The sequence below is a fragment of the Topomyia yanbarensis genome, chromosome 2, assembly GCF_030247195.1.
Source record: "Topomyia yanbarensis strain Yona2022 chromosome 2, ASM3024719v1, whole genome shotgun sequence".
Classification (NCBI taxonomy): domain Eukaryota; kingdom Metazoa; phylum Arthropoda; class Insecta; order Diptera; family Culicidae; genus Topomyia; species Topomyia yanbarensis.
Genome location: NC_080671.1, coordinates 404,399,686 through 404,422,006, shown reverse-complemented (window position 1 = coordinate 404,422,006; position 22,321 = coordinate 404,399,686). Strand labels below are relative to the sequence as shown.

General features: G+C 39.5%; 1 protein-coding gene across 2 annotated transcripts in view; it reads right to left on the bottom strand.

Moving 5' to 3' along the window:
• LOC131684988 (cuticlin-4) overlaps nucleotides 1-22,321 on the bottom strand; it is a 112,313-nt gene that overhangs the window by 59,481 nt on the left and 30,511 nt on the right. For both annotated transcript variants that reach the window (XM_058968300.1, XM_058968302.1), the window contains exon 2: nucleotides 57-344. In XM_058968300.1, coding sequence (XP_058824283.1) covers nucleotides 57-116 — 60 coding nt within the window. In that variant the 5' untranslated portion in view covers nucleotides 117-344. The remainder of the gene's footprint in view (nucleotides 1-56; nucleotides 345-22,321) is intronic.

The window sequence follows — 22,321 nt, the reverse complement described above, 5'->3', positions numbered from 1 at the left end:
CCCTCCCCCCCCCAATATACCGAAAAAAAAATAACAGTAAAGTTTTAAACACTCACCTTTAATACTGTGAAGAAAAGCAAAAATGTCGCGACCAAACATCGCGATATACTGCCCATGGTTGTTGTGTGTGTGTGTGTTTGAGGGAGTGCGTAGGTGCGTTTCTCCCTTGTACTGCACTGGAGCTGGCGATAAGAGGGGGGATGGTGGGGTCGGGATAGTTTCAGTTAGGGTGAAATTTTGGCAGCTTTTCCGTGAGGGGTTCTTCAAGAAGGAATGTGAATCCGTCGACTGGCTTCAGTGGGAAATCGAACTATCACAAGATTGTGCCGATCTACGGGGCTGGTCTGTAAAGAAATAACGCAATGGTTGGTGTTTAATTGATGAGTCAATTGGAGGGGAAAACGTTGAGAAAAGCGATTATTACTTTGTTTTTCAACTAATCAAGGATTGCGTTTATACGGCGATTTTATTAACATAATTTTTGTAATATAATAATTTTAATAATATGAAATAAATATAGAATATTTTTAAATTAAAAATGAAATAGGTGTTAATAATATAACATAGTTCGTGAATTCCGGTAATCTGGACTGCAGCTGCTGTTTTCTAATGTGCCTTCAAATTCCATATGAATTTAATAGCAGGTATTGTATTACATTTCTATTTAGTAGATTTTTTGATTATCGAATCGATCGAACTAAAAATTATATTTGTTAAAACATTTGTTCACAGCTTTGCACGGTGGTTTTTGCCAAAATTGTGCGAATTATTAATTAGGGACCATTTATAAATTACGTAACGCAAAAATTGCCCAAAATTGACCCCCCTCCCCCTATGTAACAAATTGTCACAAATTTTTCCATCCCCCCCTCCCCTGTTACGTAACAAATTCCAAGAAATTTTTTTTTTTCTTCGATGAAAACATGTTACGTAACGATCTAGTTAACACCCCCTCCCCCCTATGTCACAACTTGTCGTACCCCCTCCCCCCCTAAAAGCGTTACGTAATTTATGAATGGGCCCTTACGCCTCAATCGTTAATTTTTTTTATTCATTTCGTTTATTTGATAGGCACAAATGCGTTAGCTTGGCGGCGCCAAATTCTTTTGTTTTTACATTTTGGATATTTTAAAACTAGGAGGTTACAATGTTGAAATATTTTTTTTAAAAGAGAAAAACTTTACAGCTATCTTAAGACTAGAAATAAGATTCTATATACAAGAGAGGGGGCAAAAGATTTTTTTATGAAAAAATTTAAAACAAGGAATTCAATAGTAATAGTTTTTTAGGAAATATTTACAGTTATCTTAAAACTAACAATATAGTTTGGTATACAAAAGGGGGAACAAATATTTATGAAAAATTTCACAGGTGTTTTAAAACTAGGGATACAATTCTATTTACAAGATGGGGGACAATTATTTTAACAAAGAGGTAAAATTACAACTATCTTAAAACTAGGAATACGGAATACAAATTTAAACTTTTTTACCGGAGACTTATGCTTGGTCAAGATATTCAGAGGGGGCTCATTTCCAAAATCGGTGTAGAAGCAGTTGTATCAAGGACAGGGGAGAGAAGGCGTAGATGGTGACCGGGAGAGAAGAGCAAAACTTGCAACTTTCGGTCAAACGGGAGATCAGCGAAACAAATTAGCGCCTCAGTCTAGTAGGTCGGATTGGCGGATGGTATTCTTCGGACCCGCGGGGAATCCTTCAAAAGTCATCGGACCTCGAGTCGCTCTCGCTTCAGTTTCCGTAGTGGTAAGGGCAATCGTTAATTTTGGGTTATTAACATCATTGGAGGAATTTGTAGACATTACAAGCCCTTTCATACAGTATTGCTATTCTAATGATCAATCTATCTAAAAGTGAAATATATTTACCAACTTTCTTGCAAGTGCATATATTAAAATTATGTTTTCGGTAGTTGTAGAGCAAGTTTTTGCGAACAACTTTGCCGAAGACACAAAGTCTTTATCTTTAATATCTTCAACATTATTGCTGGTTGTTTGTGTTTGTTGTTTAAAGCCAATTCATCACTATAACTTTTAAATATGTTTCTGACTAGTTCGGTAGGTTGCGTAAAATGACTTGAATTACCAAAAAGACAACTTTTTATATTTCAACAAGGGTTTATCTCGCATATTTTCAAGTAAATTTTTCCTATAGACAATTAGTTGATAGATGTGATTCACCTTGAAATGAACGGTGCTAGCAAGTAGACCACCTATTAAATCACAGCTATTGGCTGCTTTTACAAAATGATTTTTATCCTAAATTATGGTTATTGTTCCGGAACCTGTTACACAATTGTTGAGAATATTCCCTAACAGATCGCGCAAATATCTATATATCCTGTTCAGCCCAGCGCGCTGGGTAATAAGTGACGTTGAAAATCATCTCGGAAACTTCAGCTGTTAAACATTCAGAAATGGGAGAAGCATTTTCCCGCAAGGGTCGTTGATCCAGATTATTACAAGTTTATTCTTATTATTCCTTTGTATTAATTGGTCATAGTTCACCTTGATTCATGCACATCCATTTGAAAAGGTAAATTTGTTGTTATTTTCCAAAAAAACTAAGGGTACAGAGCATTACCAGGTAGGACACTTATTGTGAATACAAGTTTTCTGCATAATGTTTAAAAATCCCTATCAAAGCATTCTACTTTTACTAATCATTCGCCAAATTTAATTTTCGAATTACTAAAGTAATTAGCGTAATATTTAGCTTTATTGGCAGAAATTTACCGAAAACTATACAGTCTTATTGACATATGTTTATAATGCGGATAACTCGGTAATAAAATTGAATACTATTCAAATCCCCAGGTAAATTTTACTGAACCCTGGTGAATCAAGCTTAATGGGTAAATTTAGCAGTTGGAAAGTGATACAAGCAGAATTTTAATAATATGTTACGCCGGCGAATAGTCCTACGTCAAAATCGCGGTTATGTCCGAGACATTACCCACCCCTAGTTTTTATTGGGTTACCATTACTGAACCATTTTTTTGCGAAATCCTACGTCAAATCACTAATGAATGCTTAACACTAACGTTTGTTTTAGCTTCATATTCCTCAGTTGAGCGATACGCGTTCACCGCGGGCGACAAAAAAACTATGTTGTGGAGCGAAGGCTAAAAATTGTTGATTAAACATTAAAAGTATTTTGTATCATTCATAAGTCCTTTGCATAATTTTCACACTCTTATTATTAAACGTTTGTTTAATAAAATTTTGCATTCTTGGTTAGAGAAAATAATGAAAATTTCTACGTATATAAACCCTTAACCCATTCATGCCCATGTTGTTTGTGGACAACAACGTTTTTAAACAGCTATAACTTTTGATTGTGACGAGATTTGCTCACAAAAATAAGTAAGGCTCATTAATGTGAATATTGCCTTTAATTTGAGTATTAACAGTTACAAAGATCAGCTCTAGAACTGAAGTTATTGCAATTAGTCTGATTGGATTCCGATGGAGCAGTGCTGCCAGGGACAGTTTACGTTGACGATGGAAAATGATTTTTGCATATATCTTCGTTATGGTGCAATATTATTGAAAACTGATAAAACTTATCAATTTAGACTGTCGTTGGCTACGTTTTCCACGTAATTGGATTATTGTAATTATTCTAGGAAAATTGTATTGAGCAACAGAAGGTAAAAATTGACCAGCTTCTAGCACTGCCATGGAAGCACCTATCTTTATGGAAATAGGCTTTTCGTGTTTCTTGACCCCACTGTTTTCAAGAAAAATGATTTTGAAACCCTACAAGCGCTAGAAAAAAATTGGGCATGAAAGGGTTAAGGGGGTGACCTGCTATAGAAGCTCGAAATAATCGATTTTTTTGCTTACATCAATAAATCGAAGAATATATCACACCAATCTTCATATAGCCTTTCTAAAATTCCAACAAGCAATATTACCAAAAAACCGAATTGAACTATTTCTGTGGTACGTTAACATAAAAAAATGCATACCAAAACTATTTTTAGAAAACCGCCAAATACGTTAAATGAGTGGTTGAGTATTTACGGTAAACACACTACAAAAAATGAACAAATGTAAGTTTTCGTTATATTCTTCAAATTGGTATAAATAGGATATTAAGTGATGTTTGATTATGAAAATATCATTATTATGTAGTCTTACAGTTAAAATTTATGAATTGTATGAGTTTTTTTTTCCTACCTTTGCAATGTATAAATAGTAATTTGTGAATGAATCCTTACTTCTCGACACCTTGTTTCAACTCTCCTCGATGATGAATTTCTAGTCTAATGGTAATGTTATAATCACATTAACGTTCCTGAACTAATAATAATAATCAAGATTCTTCTTTCCTGAATTGACAACAGTGATCAACATTCTCAATTTATTAGTTCTAGGCCATTTATAACCACGGAATATGCATTTGTTCTAATTGTTTACTTCTATCAGCTTCTGAAACTTGGAGCCAAGTGACCACAATTCAAATTAAACCAAATACTACCGATATGGATACCAAATTAGTTGTTTTCATAAACTCGTATCACTTATTGTCATAAATAGTATCACACCTTGTTGCTGATGGCTTGTTGAACTTGATGAGCATGGGTTTCGCCGATGATTATCAAATAATGATCACCGCTATATGCCGGCGTCGGTGGCAAAACATAATGACAATTTCTGCTTTCTCACCGACTATGCGATAAAATTGGGTGAAACGCCTACTCCTACCTGCAGAAGGTAAAAGATTCTTCAGATTTCTTTCCGAACATATCCATATGAGCCTGCCTAGTCCTAGTTTTCTGTTCTAAGTTTATAACTGATTAATTCTAGAATACCTATCCGTCTTTCAATTTGATAGCGCCTCGTATTTCTTAGTCTTAAATTTGCCGAAAATAGTCAACAAATCGATACAGAAAAACTAAATCAGCAACACCGTTCTTCAGCGCATTAAAAGAAGCTGCTAGCATTACCAATGGGATTAGATGAAACAAGGAAGTTGGTTTCACGACCATTATCCGTAAACCGAAGAAACAAGTCAAACCACAATCTTTGACACCAGCACTAACGATAACGCTGACGAAAACGACAACTAACTAAAGCAATCAGCAATGTCAAAGACACCAGCAGTGACGATAGTATGGACGAAAGCAACGACCAAGAAATCAGCTTGAATGACTTTCATGCTTTATAAGGTAACGCTGAAAATGCTGCACCGGCGAAGAAAAGATTCACATTTACAAAAAAAAAACAACAGTTTAGCTTCAAAAATGAGGTCTGATGTCTATGGTATCTTTGAAGAAATTATTCAAAAAATAATATTGTGCAACTTTGTCCAAGACATTAACCCTGTAAAAAATTGTTTGATTTTTTTTTGCTCGGGTACCCTGCTTTAGTCAAACCAAGAATATTCTATTTAAAAGGTTGCAGAATAATATTGTGAACATATCGTACGAAGAAATGCTGGCTCTAAAATGACATCTGATGCCTTTGTCACTCCATTTTTGGATTGGTCCTATTGTGTGCCGACGGTCTAGAAAAAACTGCTTTTTTGGTCACTTTTCGAGTTTTTTTTTCTTTTCAACCTTTAAAAGAACTTATAAATTAAAAGCTTGATTCTTCTAGTTATACGAAAACAAGTTATATCTGTTTTAATTATAAATTAGCAGACATTGCTCTCAAGATAGAATGAACCAATGATCTAAAATTCCGATGGCACAAATAACCGAAAAAGATCCAAAGATCCACGGATCCAAAGATCCACGGATCCAAAGATCCACGGATCCAATGATCCACGGATCCAAAGATCCACGGATCCAAAGATCCACGGATCCAAAGATCCACGGATCCAAAGATCCACGGATCCAAAGATCCACAGATCCAAAGATCCACGGATCCAAAGATCCACGGATCCAAAGATCCACGGATCCAAAGATCCACGGATCCAAAGATCCACGGATCCAAAGATCCACGGATCCAAAGATCCACGGATCCAAAGATCCACGGATCCAAAGATCCACGGATCCAAAGATCCACGGATCCAAAGATCCACGGATCCAAAGATCCACGGATCCAAAGATCCACGGATCCAAAGATCCACGGATCCAAAGATCCACGGATACAAAGATCCACGGATCCAAAGATCCACGGATCCAAAGATCCACGGATCCAAAGATCCACGGATCCAAAGATCCACGGATCCAAAGATCCACGGATCCAAAGATCCACGGATCCAAAGATCCACGGATCCAAAGATCCACGGATCCAAAGATCCACGGATTCAAAGATCCACGGATCCAAAGATCCACGGATCCAAAGATCCACGGATCCAAAGATCCACGGATCCAAAGATCCACGGATCCAAAGGTCCACGGATCCAAAGATCCACGGATCCAAAGATCCACGGATCCAAAGATCCACGGATCCAAAGATCCACGGATCCAAAGATCCACGGATCCAAAGATCCACGGATCCAAAGATCCACGGATCCAAAGATCCACGGATCCAAAGATGCACGGATCCAAAGATCCACGGATCCAAAGATCCACGGATCCAAAGATCCACGGATCCAAAGATCCACGGATCCAAAGATCCACGGATCCAAAGATCCACGGATCCAAAGATCCACGGATCCAAAGATCCACGGATCCAAAGATCCACGGATCCAAAGATCCACGGATCCAAAGATCCACGGATCCAAAGATCCACGGATCCAAAGATCCACGGATCCAAAGATCCACGGATCCAAAGATCCACGGATCCAAAGATCCACGGATCCAAAGATCCACGGATCCAAAGATCCACAGATCCAAAGATCCACAGATCCAAAGATCCACAGATCCAAAGATCCACAGATCCAAAGATCCACAGATCCAAAGATCCACAGATCCAAAGATCCAAAGATCCAAAAATAGAAAAACCCAAAAATCCAAAGATGTAAAGATCTAAGGATACAAAAATGCAAAGATCCAAAAATCTAAAAACCTAAAAATCTAAATATGTAAAAATCCAAAAATGTAGAAATCCAGGGATTCCAAAATCCAAAGATGCAAACATCCTAAGATCGAAACATTCAAAGTTCCTAAGAACAAAAGTTCCATGTATCCCTAGATCCAAAAGTGGAATGATCCTATAATTCCTATTTCCAAATTTAAAAATTTCCACGAATCCAAAAACTACGAAGATCTAAAGAACAGATAGAAATGTCCAAAAATACAATGGTAGGGGAAAACGAATTGAGCTTAAACAGAGGAGAGTTGAAACAGTAGAGTTGCTAGAGAAACCATACCGTTAGAGTACTGCCAACAATACTATTTGTATATTTGTATTTGTATTTGTATTTAAAATTTGTGTTCATCTGACACTAAGTCTTAATGAACTAAACTAAAAATAATTAACCTAATGTAACAGCAAACGGTGACGAAATTGTGATGAATTATAATTGAGGTCAAAATGCTCGGCAAGCTCGTTGAAGCGACGAACCATCGCTAAAATCGGAGTATTAGCAGCGTAGTTGGTGTTTCGCATTTCGATGTGTAGTAATGTCCGAGGGCGAAGAACACGGGTTGGGGCGTAGAGGTTGATTTGTCCAAGGAGATCTGGAACATCATACTCAGCCAACAGAAGCTTTGATATGAAAATGGCCTGCGAAGTATGTCTACGTTCTTGCAAAGTATGTAGTGCTAATAGTCTGCAACGGTTCTCATATGGTGGCAGGTTCAACGGATCATTCCAAGGCAATTGTCGTAAAGCATATCGTATAAATTTGCGATGGACAGCTTCAATCCTTTCACTCCACGTTGCATGATAAGGGAATCAGACGATGTTTGCAAATTCCAACTGCGGGCGCATCAGTGAGCAATATAAAGCCTTGAAACACAGAGGATCCCGGAATTCGCTAGAAATATTGAACATAAAACCTAGAAGTCGATTTGCTTTGTCGATGGTCGCTGACAGGTGATTGGTATAAGTTAGCCTTTCATCGAGAATAACACCTAGATCTTTTACGTGGTCAACGCGTTGCAGCTGAGTTCCGGCAATGGTATAGTTAAAATTAAGCATGTCTCTTGTACGATGAAAACTGATGACAAAACATTTCGCAACAAAAGGATCAACATGTTTCTTTGACACCAATTGTAAAATGTATCATTCCTTATCACAAGCAATATCTTCAAGTCATCGTCGAAATACAGTTTTCCTCCACCCATTAGAACAAAGACCGCATCATTCATGAACAATGAAAATAGTAATGGACCTAGTGTACCACCTTGAGTGTATACATATGCAAAAGATGTAAAACAAACGTATTTTAGCAAGATTTCATACGGTACACCAAAACGCGAACCGTATGATTTACATGCGAATAAGCATGATTCTAATGAGAATTTTGCATTGTAACTGGTATAATGCATATAAAGCGATATTGGTCCGGGACAAAAATGCATTAAATGGCGATTACACCACAGAAACCTACACAAATCCACAGTTGGGAATGTATTAGTGAATTTAACGATATCGGAGTATTTGTATTAAAATGACTCCACACTAATACACATGTAAAGGTTATCTCCGCTCGGATACATGTGTGCTCTGAAAATACTAATACACGCTCAAGGACCTGTTTCCATTTCGCCTTTCTACTGATTACATGCTGCATATAGAAAGTCGAACTGTTTATAGCATCATCAAATTGGTGGGGTGTGGGTGATGATTATGTGATGATATTATGTTGAACTTTCGGCGTTCTCTTAACCCTAAATTTACCAGCGATACGCGAGTTCTAGCATTTTGTGGCTAAACTATAAATGTTAATACTGATTAATGATTATTTAAGCGCACTATACGCAGGAAAAAGTTACCTATATGGGAACATTGAGCTAAGAAGTTTATTCAACATTTGTCCTATAGAAGCCGTCCGCCAATCATTTCGGGCATTCCTCATATTAACAGTACTTTCAGGTGATATCATATCAGAATTTCGCAGTAATAGTATCTAAGTTTAAAGTATCATAAACTATAAGGGCACTGATGACGTGGTTTTGCACTTTTGAGCAGCAGTGCCTGTTACTCCCCCATAGAAAATCCTCCTGATTTTTCCATCGACTACATCGGTTTGCGACTGCACAATCAGCCGACTATGTCACCAATTAATCGGTCGATTGTTGCACCGAATCTTATGGAGGTTTAACATGGGCGTCCACCGATGCAACACCCAATTAAATACGGCCGACGAAATCTACTAAAATCGGTCTACTTCAACCAATTAAATCGATCGATTAGTTGGTAGTTTAAAACTGGAACCAGACTTGCACAGACTAAATCTGGCGATTAATAAGATGACGAGAATTGTTCACCGACGAAACCCACTGGGAAATTTATCAACTGTCAAATTTTCTATGGGGTCATTTCAGTTTGTATTATTTCCCGAACATGCGTATCCAGCGCACATCATCGCCCTGGTCAACGATCATCGCAAATCAATCTGAGCACGAATAATTTTCTTCCATTCTTCTTTGAAAAATGGAATGAGAGAGCGACGATTTTACTGGTTTACCATTCGCAATGGGAAAATAACAACGCGTATATCACACATTCCCGTGAACGTAAACTGTTCACGCGTTACTGTGTACTGTGTATGAAGACAGAAGTTTTTACAAACACCACAGAGGTATTCATGTATAGATTACACCACCTTTTTGGCAGACTCAGCAAGCAAAACCAACTAATACTTTTACATGCGGACAGATCATATGGTAGCGTGTATTCTCAATCAATTTATTTCATCGCGAATCAAGTTGTGTTGGTATAATGCTGTAGTTATGTTTGGTCTACAATGCAAAGAAGGCATGATTCTAATTCGGAATATGCACGAAAGGATGTAATGCCTTTTTTGCATTGGGAAATTGTTTTGGGTGTAGGTAGGTGGGGGTTTCGCTAGTAATGGCTATTGAGTCAACTATCCTCTGTTTCAACTAGCCTCGGTTTCTTCTATAATAATCCAAACAATGAAAGCTGCTTCAGAAATTCAAAGACCCAAAAATGTCAAATTCCAAACTTCGAAATCGAAGCATACGATATGGTAAATCAATAATTCAAAGATTTCAAGATTCAATGATATAAATATCCAAAGATCAAAAAATTCTAAGATCTAGCAATTTGAAAACCCCAAGATCGAAAGAGACTCAAAGATTAAATGATACAAAGATTCGAAAATCCAAAGGTCCAAAGATCCACAGCTAAAAACATCAAATAATAACAGTAGCCAAAAATTCAATGATGCAGAGATCCAAAAAACCGAAAATTGATTGATCTAAATTTCCAAAGATTTCAAGAAGGAAAATAAAACACCCAAATATTCGAAAATCGAAAGCTTGAAAGATCAATATATCTAAAGATCCAAAGACTCAAATATACAGAGATCTAAGGGTTAAACTAACTAAAGTTAAAAAAGTCTAATGATCCATATATCCGATGATTCAAACATCGTTAGATCCAAATATTTGTCAAAAATGCAAAGTAAAAAAGATGCAAAGATAGAAAATTCTAACATATCGAATGATCAAAAAATTGGGAACCGGATATCCAAACGTGGAACAATCCAAAAATCCAACAAATTCTGGATCAAAATATCTAAATATTCTAAGATTAATAGATTCTATCCTGAGATCCAAACATTCGAAGATGTAAGAATCCAACGGTCCAAAGATTCAAATGTGAAAACATTGAAAGATCCAACGGTTTGAGGATCCATTCATCCAAAGATACTGACATAAAAAAACGATGATCTTAAGATCCAAAGATTCAAAAATGCAGAGAATGGAGGATTCAAAGATCCAATAATCTAAATATCCAAAGATATAAAGCTGTAATGCTCCAAGGATTCGAAGATGAAAACATCAAAAATCTAATGATTCGAAGATTTTAAGGCTTAATATTCCAATGATATAAAATTCTGACGGAGCTCTCCAATATTTTCTGTAATTTTTTTTTATTATCATAGTATCCCCATCTATTTTCTTACTTAACCAGACTGTCATTAGAGAAAAAATGGCTAGTAGCTATTCCGGGATACCATTTGTTCACTGAGTGCACCACTTTACCAATTGGGCCTATTACATAATACAGCTCCTTAGTCGTAAAATTACGTACATACATTTAATCTGAGCACTACTACATCCATCGAGCTACCGCTTAAAATTTTACAGGTTAAACCATATAAAATTCTATTGTCTGATGAAAAAATATAATGCGAGTTGTTTACGTCAACTTGAATATTAAGATACGTAGCAAAGCAGACTGAAGTGGCTATGGTTATTTTCTAAATCAACGTGCCAAGTATACCTTCAAAACATGCTCAAAATTGTAGAATTTCTTTGGACTGTACATTCCAGTTAAATGATCTTTCTTTTCTTTTTCCGCTAAACCAGGCTTCAACAATTATTCAAAATATTGTGTGTGTGTGTGTGTATGTGTGTGTGTTGGTATAATGTAGCCTCTTGGAAGAGTACCATTTCCATAAATTGCTAACATTAATCGCTACTATTCGGAAAAAAGTGCACACTGTGTCCTGGTTCCGATAGTCTCATCCATGCTCGGATGGACCAACAATAGAATACGTCACCGCCGACATAAAATCTGCACATTACTTAGCTTGATCCACATCAACACATCTCCGATATTGATTTAAATGGATCTTCACCTTCCGGCTCTTACTCTATTTCACAATACCAACCGACCGACTGGTTCGCATCGCGGGAAGCAAAACACAATTTATCGATAATTGTTGCGATCGCTTAAATCCGCGAGAATCTTCTTATCTCCGACTGGCTTTAATTGCGCAAATTTGTATTATCGCACACGGGGCCACGGTGGCGCAGAAATAGTTCGCGATTGTGGCATAGCGGCTAACCTTGTTTTCATTCTCTTTGCATCAGCGTGGTCTCGATTTTGGTGCTGAGTAAATTTCTTTCTCAATCGATAACAAATCCACGCGGCAAGTAGAAATTCATGCAGGGTGAAAATTTACCGGAATCATCGCCCCTAATAACAACACGCCTTTTTCTTTTTCTTCTTCTTCCACGCATATTTCGCCGACCGGCCATCGCTTCCATAGGCGAGGCGCGCATCGGTCTTTTCGGAATCGCGGCCTTCAGCCACTTGTTGCGCATCGCATTAATAGTTGGAATTGAAATGCGCCAAACAAATGCCGAAATCAGGTTGATGCGAGCATCCTGGCCGGGTAGAATTTCGTCGGAAAGCGTAATTTGTGATAAATGGTTGACCGCGGTGGAGATCCAAGAGTGAGGGAATTCCACGGCTCACGAGATGCGGTTGGATGGGAGCGCACTTGGATCGAAGGAGAAAAGTTGCGCACGTAAAACGTCCGGCTGTTATGGATAAGTGTCCTCCATAGTAGGTTGGAGGAGAATTAGTCTGAAGCTTGAGTGGTTGGTGGGGGAAGAGTGTTTAGGACACCTTATGTTTTTGAAATCGGCGTGTGTATGACTTGAGACAGAAGTCTTTGGAAATGAGCAGGGTGGGCAGAACAAATTGCACCTGAGTGACTAACGAGTTGATTCTTACAAGGAGGATGATAGGGCTGGAGGAAGCCTCACAAGAAGATGTATTTTACGAGTGGCTAGTACTACCAACACCCATATTAACCACCAGCCTTGGGTCTGAAGATCGTTGTTGTTGTTGATGAAACGATTGTAGAGAGAGGTTAAGGCTGTTAAAATATCTAACTCTGCCAATGATTGAATATTGAAAACATTGTATTTGTATTTGTAATTCAAACTACTCCCATTATCTCGAAAAGCGTAACAGTGTCTTTGTCAAAGTTTTTTTTATACGTCCCGTGCATATTTTTCTTTCTAATTATGGAAAAATATATATTTCATAAATTACTATTAGTGGTGATTTGGTCACATACAAAGAATTTTCTTCAAAAAAAAAACGCTAAGCAAAAAATAATAGTGCAATGGTGTTCCTTTTTAAAATACCTATTAGAAACACATTGTAGTGTTTATATAAAACGCGAGGTGTTGATATTTATTTCAAGTTTTTGAATGATAAGGACAAACAAAATTTCGACCAAATAGGGGAGCCCGGGGCTAGTTGGCGGTTGGGGTAAGTTGGCGGAATCCCTTTTTCTCTGTTTCTATTAGACATATAGCGCTGCCTCTTCTTGTGTAGGGGAACATGGGGAGACTTGACCAAGCGCAACATTCTATTTTCGGCTATGGCGTCTTCTATTCGATTCTTAATTTTTTTTCAAAAATATTTTTATTCTTGTTTCGATCCGTTAAGGTAATTTTAAAAGTTTGGAATGAAAAATCCTTTCCTTACAGAAAATATTACGTGATTAATAAATTTGCATTAAATGATGTAATTTTTTATCAAACTTTGTATGGACATATCTACTCGACTACTAATTACTATTAATGTACTAATATACCATCTTAATCCTTGTGAAGCAGTGAAATGATTTTACATAAATTGGAACATTGGAATAGTTATTACTAGAATTTGCATGACATTGAACGCAATAACTAATGTTGGGGAGACTTGACCAAGATTTTATGGGGAGACTTGACCAAGTGGCGATCAGCTGAAGAAAGATACAAAATTCCTAATATTTATTATGCTTTGGTATCTACTGTTAATGTTAATCGCGCCATAAAAAGAATCCCACCCCAAACATAAGTCTTTATATTTTAAAATTTGTAAGCAAAGTTAGCAATAGTAGGACTGATTTCGTAACGTGTGAACATGCAATGCAAGCAGTACAGTTAATCCTTAAAAAGAAATGCATTTAAAAAAATCAAAATTTATCAAATGCAACTCTTTTATATTTTTTACTGCTACCTAAGGATCTCGACAATAGGGAAAAATAATTACAGTATGTTTTATGCCATTATTTTTTGTTATGATTTTTCGAAATTCTCTTGGTCAAGTCTCCCCACGCCTTGGTCAAGTCTCCCCGCAATGGGGAGAAAAAACGATCACAGAAAAACTTTTGTAACTTTTCAAAAATTAAATTAAAAATTCTGCAAAAAATCATGAAGACGCGCAATAACTTTGCGCATTATATCTGGATGATTTTTGGGGGATTGAAGGCTTTTTTAGAGATTTATGCAGTTTTAGCTGAAACCCTGGCCAAGTCTCCCCATGTTCCCCTACCTCAAATTATGTGAAACCCGTTATCCAATGTGGTTTTGTTGCAAAACGATTAGTTTGGTGGAAGTTGTAAGTGATATTGTGTTTTCGAGCATACCAAGTAAATATTCTAAATTTTAAATACTTTGCGGGTGATTTTCAATTTATTTTCCAAAATGTTTTTTTTTCGATAGCGCGTGAAAAGAGCTTTCAGTATCCGTATAGATATTACATCTATCCACCAACAAAACTTATTTTTTAAATAATTTTTAATAAAATATGCGGTTGGTGTAAGTTGGCGGTGCTGCACGCGGGGCAAGTTGGCGGTACTATTTACAATGCAAAAAAGTCATCAATAATTTTATTTCTGGAATTCACTCCAAAGTAAGAAAATCTTTTTCTTGTGTTTTCTCGCCATTTTATTCCGGCTAATTGCATGAAGAATTTCGAAAATTTGCTTTTGAATGGGGAGTACACGTCAAAGTCAAAATGCTGGGGTATTGAAACTTAAATATAATAGCAAATGTCGGTTAATATACAGATTTCTCAAAAAGATATTCAACACCTTCCAAAAGGACCCTTGAAGTTATTGAATCTACATTTGATTGCTTAGTTTTTGGCGTATACTCACATACCGCCAACCTACTCTGGGTCCGGGGTAAGTTGGCGGGTTTTCCGCGTCACATATATTTGTTTCTAAAAATGGAGACAATGCATCAAATACTTTAAAAAAATAAGAGATGTTGCCAACAGTCTGCTCTTTTATTCCGCGTGTTCTAATTTTCAAGATCTACCTACATCAAAGCGATAAAAATTGAAAACTGAAAACACCGCCAACTAGCCCCGGTCTCCCTATTTCATTCACATTGGTATTCGATCTACGACTGCTCAAGCAACTCAAACCATTTCATGAGAATTTAAAATTATAATTTTTCTCCAAAGTACACCCAAAATGCGAACCATATGAGTTTTCATGCAAATAAGTATGATTCTAATGCAAAATATGCATTATAACTGGTATAATGCAAACTTACACAATCCCACAACTGAATGGATTAAACCTGCTCGACGTTTCGCCCGTTTCCTGAGCACAAAAAGTGTCATTTCTGGGTTGTGTGGTTATATTTCGTCGAGTACTCGTCGATTTTAGTGTGCAGGTTTTTTTTCGGTGAAAAGTGCCGTTTTTCAATCATTGGCATTGATTGCAGAGCAGTGGCAGAGACATTTTTGTCTTTCAAAAGGTAGGCTGCGGAAATCGGACTAACTATAAATTATGACCACTATGCTATGCAATTACGGTACTTGAGTACGGTACGGTCAAAGAATACGCGTTTCTCACTGGTTCGATTCTAGTCGCCATGGTAAAAGTCCAAACTGAATGAATCTTTGTGGCGACAGTCAATCAGTAATATTCTAATGATGCAGCCAATATATTCATTGATTTTCATGAAGATTGTGTAAAGTGTGGCAAAAAACATATTTTTCATTTTCAAAAATTGTCACTTTTTGAAGCTTTCTCAGTTGAACCTTTACGCCTTGATGGGACAAGTGCAGCAATGGTCGGCCCGATAAGCCAAAAATTTCACTTCTGAAAAGAAAAACGATTATAGAGGTTTTAACCTTAAGGTCATTCGTCTCTTCGGGTTAGAAAAATCTCTTATGAAAAATTTCTAACCCTATGTGCGGGGTCGGGACTCGAACCCAAGTGCGCTGCGTACAAGGCAATCGATTTACCAACTACGCTACGCCCACCCCCAAAAACAGGTTAAAAACTTGCTGCACAAAAAAGTGCAGCTATTGCCACCGGTTCATCGACGGTTTGATGAAGGTGACTTCGCTGAACATACTTCGAAATGCTGCCAAGCAATTGTAGAATCGTAAAGTATATCCAGTATATCCAGACTTTGTAGCAGTGAAGGAAACTTGATAAATAGGGTCATCCTATTACTTAATGTAAGAAGGTGATACAGCTTATCCATCAGGTTGGGTCTAATTCTTCGCAAATCAAACTAAGTTGGTCAGTTTGTAGATTTGAAACACATTAAGGTCTCATTGGACTCTTTGTCAACTCTTTGTCAACAGAAGATACCTTTTTCTCAGGGCGAATGGCCCATCGAGGTTAAAGCCCTAATAAACAATACAATAAAACTTTTCCTCGAGCGATCACCGGATCAAAATTGGAGTGCCAAGTCAAGTGACATAATCACATTGTAGCACAATTTGGCCCGGAAATAACATCTGGCGCAGTGGTCCAGAATGCAAATTTAGCAGGAATTTTGAGACTGTACTAAAACGAACCAACTTAACCCTTTTAAGTCTTTGGAAAAGTTTTCGTAGTTTGTGAGTCCCTTCTTTTTGTTAAAACAACAGTTAAGGTGGTTCTAATTTTACCAATATCAAAAAAATAATTTTTTAATCATTTTAGCTAGAGCCAAACGATCTTGAGCGAAGTTGTAGAACGACAAATTTTAGAAAAGTTTGTTGAAGACATGCAAGGTCTATCTGTCATACTTTCATTTTACAACAAATTTAAAATCAAAGGTTAGGGTCAGATCGTATCAATCACTCGGAGTGATCGGTTGTGTTTTAGCCCGGTTGAAGAAGCAAGTGCTCGGCCTAAGCCACCCTGATCTTTTTTCCCGCTCGGTTTCAGCCACCCGGATCTTTCCGGCATCAATCGCCGCGGTGATTCGCTACCCCGTCAATAGTATACGCGAGTGCCGTGTCCCGTAACCTGTTAAAGAGTGTGAAAAAAAGTGTGGTTATATTCCGCTTCCCGACGGGTCTCCGTTACCCCGAGGGACGGTGAAGCCGCCAAACGGCCGTTTCTCACCTTAACCGATCGTAATTCCACGCCTACTACGGTTTCTTAGTGAAAAATAGTGCTGTGTAAATAGTAGCAAATACCAGGAGCGCAGACTTTCAAGTAGAAAAACTACTCGCGCCTCCATCGACTTTCGTATTTTAAAACGTCGAATCGATTGCGACTCCATCGACTTTCGTATCTTAAATCGACGAATCGATCGCGTCTCCACCAAGAAAAATTTAAACCCAGTGAACAACCTCCATCTCCATCAAATTATCGATCACTCGCGATCTTGACTTGTATGAAGTGACCTGAAGGGGTGTGTAGTGACGAACCTCAAACCAATAAAATTTAATAGAAGTAAGTAGAAGAAAATTATTTTATTGAAAGTGTACATATAACGCCTTCGCCCATGGGGGCGACCGACGCTCCTCCCGACGGAGGAGGACCATCGTACCAGAATACCTTCCCACACTGGGGAGACCAAACTGGTGATGCGATAACCACACAAATCTTACTGCTGAGAGCGACGAACCCAACACTAGCTACAGAAAAAGGTACGGATAATAATAATTCTACTTCAAGTATGCATTCCCAGCCCACCACCCCCGAAGTGAAACTACCCATGAATCCCTTCCTTATTAATAAATCTGTGGAGCAGGCAATAGGCGGTACAGCTCGAAACGCGGTTATAGCTACCAAAGAGGCTAGAGGAACGCGATATGTCTTACGCGTTTCTTCGAAAAAGATACTCAACAAACTTTTTGCGATGAAAACTCTGATCGACGGCACGTCGGTTGAGGTAATTCCCCATCCCTCCCTAAACCTTTCACAAGGAGTAGTGTACGACGTCGACACAATGAACATCGACAACGATACCATGCTTGCTAACCTGTCAAACCAGGGAGTCAGTGCATTCAGGAGAATCACCAAACGACAGGACGACATCATCCATAACACTCCTCTCTCAATCATCACCTTCAACAGCCCAACCCCTCCAGCATATATCTTCTACGGACTGATCCGCTTGCCAGTTCGACAATATTATCCGTCACCTCTATTATGTTTCCGCTGCGCCAAGTACGGGCACTCCCAAAAAAACTGCGCAGAGCAGCAAATTTGCCTGAACTGCTCCGGTACTCACGACATTGCTGAAGGGCAACGCTGCAAACAACCCAAATACTGCAAAAACTGTGAAGAAGAGCACAGCCCAACTGACCGCAAATGCCCGCAGTATATTGAGGAAGAAAAAATCGTTCGTTTAAAAATCGACCGCCAGCTTACGTACAGCGAGGCCAGAGCTGAATTCCGACATAGTAGACGTCCAACCACATATGCTAACCAAGTCACTCCAAACCAAACCGAAAAAGACAACCTTATCAAAGCACTGCGAGCAGAGGTAACAAAACTTTCAAAACAAGCGGACGAAATGAAGGTTATTAAACAGGAAATGGCAGATTTAAAAAAACAGCTTGAAGAAACCAGAACCAAAGACGATGAACTGCAACGAATGCGAAACGAACTACTAAGAATTAAAGAAGGATACCGAGCACTAGCGAAAGAACATGCTGCAGTAAAAGTTGAACTAGACAACCACAAGAAAACGTCGGAAGCCCAAATAAATCCAAACACGAAGTCATCCGGAAATCATCCGAAAAAAGTCAAATACAGCGCAATCCAAACTAGTGAGGAAAGCATGGAGGAAGACGAAACACATTTATCCAACACCAATCCGGCTATCATTAGAACTGGAGAACATTCCAAACAAATCGAAGGAACCTTTTTGACCCCAAAACTCGCGAACGTCAAAGGAAAATCCAACGCAACAATCACCACCAGGCAAACCCGCGGACTTGCACAGCGTTATAGAACAACGAGCCAACAATCCACTAACAGCCAAGATCCAAGCCCATGTAGAACACCTGTAGACGATTACAATGAAACCACTACAAACTAATGGATTTTAACAAACCCACGAATACACAAAAGAATCAACACAACACAGCTCTGGGCAATAACCGTAATGAATACCACACAAGAGCCATTCCTTTCGACAATATCTCTTCCCCTCCATCCCCTCAGGCGTCGGTGGCAGAAGCTTCCGAAGAACCTGATGCTGTTGGAGTACCTTTAATACCTACCGTTGCTTTCAACCGGATTCAAGATAATTTCATTAGTGATACCGCCAACAAATCCCAAAACTATGCGGCTATGGCAGAAGGCCAACCACTACCCGCTCCCGTCCACTCGACTTTTGATGACCATGTCTCAGAGGCCTCGAGGTTAACAAAAATCTCATGGAGGAGGTGCAGCACCGTCAGTGCGGACGTTACACCCCAACCGGAACTGACGGACAACCTGCATCCCTCCTTGGGCAACGATATCGAGACGCACAAGGGTGGCAACACCTGTCCCTCGAAAGGACATACAACGAGAACCTTTAAGACCACAGAACAACAACATAAAAAAGGAGACTCAGGGGGCTCCGCCCGGGCTAATCATAGTCTTAAGTCATCTTCAAACGTGGCCGAAGACTGCTCTAATTCCGAACTGAACACATACCGTATTACCGAAGCAGCTATGGCAGAATGCCAATCGCTACCCGCTCCCGTTCACTCGACTGTTGATGAGCATATCTCAGAGGCTTCGAGGTTAACAAGAATCTCATGGAGGAGGTGCAGCACCGTCAGTGCGGACGTTACACCCCAACCGGAACTGACGGACAACCTGCACCCCTCCATGGGCAACGATATCGAGACGCACAAGGGTGGCAACACCTGTTCCTCGAAAGGACGTACAACGAGAATCTTTCGCACCACAGAACAACAATATAAAAAAGGAGACTCAGGGGGCTCCGCCCGGACTAATCATAGTCCCGGGTCTTTTTCGCATGTGGCCGAAGATTGCTCTACTTCCGAACTGAACACATACCGTATAACCGAAGCGGCTATGGCAGAAGGCCCACCTCAATTGGGACCCATCAACGTAGAATCACTATATCTCAACAACACAGCTATGGCAGAAGGCCAATCGCAGCACGCCACAGTATATCCGACATTTGACAACCACTCTTCAAGATCATCAAGCATTACCAATTTATCTATCAACGATCAAAAACACCGACGCAGAATAGCGCTCCAATGGAATATGAATGGACTAAGAGGCCAATGGAACGAACTGCAGCTACTCATCACACCAAATCCTCCTACCTGCATAGCGATACAAGAAACGCATATCGGAGACAGCCATGACATCAACCAATGGGCCGGAACTAACTACACATAGCTGCAAAAATCAGGAGGAAATATATACCGAACCATAGCGCTAGCCATTCGAAAAGATACATCCTTTACGACTGTAAACATTGACAGCCGGTTACTACATATAGCTGCTCGATTAGAAGGACCATCACCAATCACAGTAGCTTGCGTATATATCCCATCAGGAAGAATACCCGAGCTTGGAGGACTTCTCAAAAATTTTATCAGCAAATTGGAACGACCATTCCTGATAATGGGTGATTTCAATTCCAACCACACCGCCTGGGGATCAGCCAAAAACGACTGCCGAGGAAACGCAATCCTAGAAGCCGTCGTAGATTCAAACGCCATAATCATAAACGACGGATCCACTACTTTTATACGAGGACAGCACAGAAGCTCCATTGACTTAACAATAGTCTCAGTCGAAATCGCCGGCAAGTTCCGATGGAGGATAGGAAGCGATTCGCACGGGAGCGACCATTTCCCTATCACCATCACAACAAATGATGAACCGCCTATGACAACCAGAAGGCAGAGATGGAAATTTGACGAAGCCGATTGGAAGAAGTACGCTGATTACATCGAACAGAATATTGATCCAGAAACACCCTTATCACTCGCGCAGCTATGTGACACAATGATCTCAGCGGCAATGGCAAGCATACCAACAACCTCAAGCAAACCGGGCAAAAAAGCTGTCCACTGGTGGAGTCCTACGGTTAGCGACGCCGTTAAAAAAAGGAGAAAAGCCCTCAGAAAGTTAAGAAAAACCCCATCCAATCATCCCCTCAGTGAGGAACGAGCGCAAAAGTTCCGAGATGCGCGAAATGAATGTCGGCAAGTTATTCGAGAGGCGAAAAGAACCAGCTGGGAGAAGTTTCTGGATGGCATTGACAGCAAAACATCCGTACCAGACATGTGGCGAAGAATTGACGCAATTGCTGGCAAAAGGCGACACCACGGATACACACTGCAACACAATGACGGATCAAGAACAGACGATCCTGTTGAAGCTGCAAATATCCTCGGCGAATATTTCGCTCAACTGTCGGCTACGAGCGGTTACACTGAAAAGTTTAAGCGGATCAAAGCAACGGAGGAAACTCGGTCCATAAAATTCAACGACGAACCTGATAACCAGTTATCTGACTACAACAGGAACTTTTCAATGGAAGAGCTGTTATATGCCATTGCCAAATCCAATGGAAAATCAGCAGGGCCCGATAATATCGGATATCCAATGATCAGGAATCTACCAACATCCGGCAAAGCAACATTATTAAAGGCTATCAACAAGGTGTGGACAGATGGTATATATCCAGACCAGTGGAAATACAGCATCGTCGTTCCAATTCCCAAACCCGGGAAAAACAGAGACTTACCAGCAGGATATAGACCCATCAGTTTAACCAACTGCGTAGGCAAAGTCGTTGAAAAAATGGTCAATCGAAGACTAACTACAATTCTTGAAGAAAGAGAACTACTTGACCAGCGGCAATTCGCTTTCAGAAAAGGCAGAGGGACCGGGTCTTATCTAATTGCTCTTGGGGATATCATCGACCGCGCCCTTGAAGCAGGAGACCATACAGACCTGGCAATGATGGATATCTCAAAGGCATACAACCGAGTTTGGCGGCACAACATCTTAAAGCAGCTAAATCTCTGGGGGCTAACTGGAAGATTGTGCAAGTTCGTGCAAGGTTTTATCAACGAAAGATGGTTTCAAGTTGCAGTCGGAGGTTCCCTCTCCTCAATGCAGAGGGAAGAAAACGGAGTGCCACAAGGATCAGTACTCGCGGTCACCTTATTCCTCATCGGCATCAACGACGTTTTTCGACACCTTCCCAAGGGCATCTACATACTCATTTACGCGGACGACATCGTGCTGTTGGCCTCGGGACAGAACGCTCGTAGAACGAAAACGAAACTCCAAACAGCTATGAGAAAGGTAACGGAATGGGCTGATAAGGTCGGATTCAGCATGGCCGCAGAAAAGAGCGTGACAACACACATATGCAAACACCTGCATCATCCATGGCGGCAAAAAATTACGGTAGGCGGAACGACGGTTCCATTCAGGAAGACTGCGAAAATAAT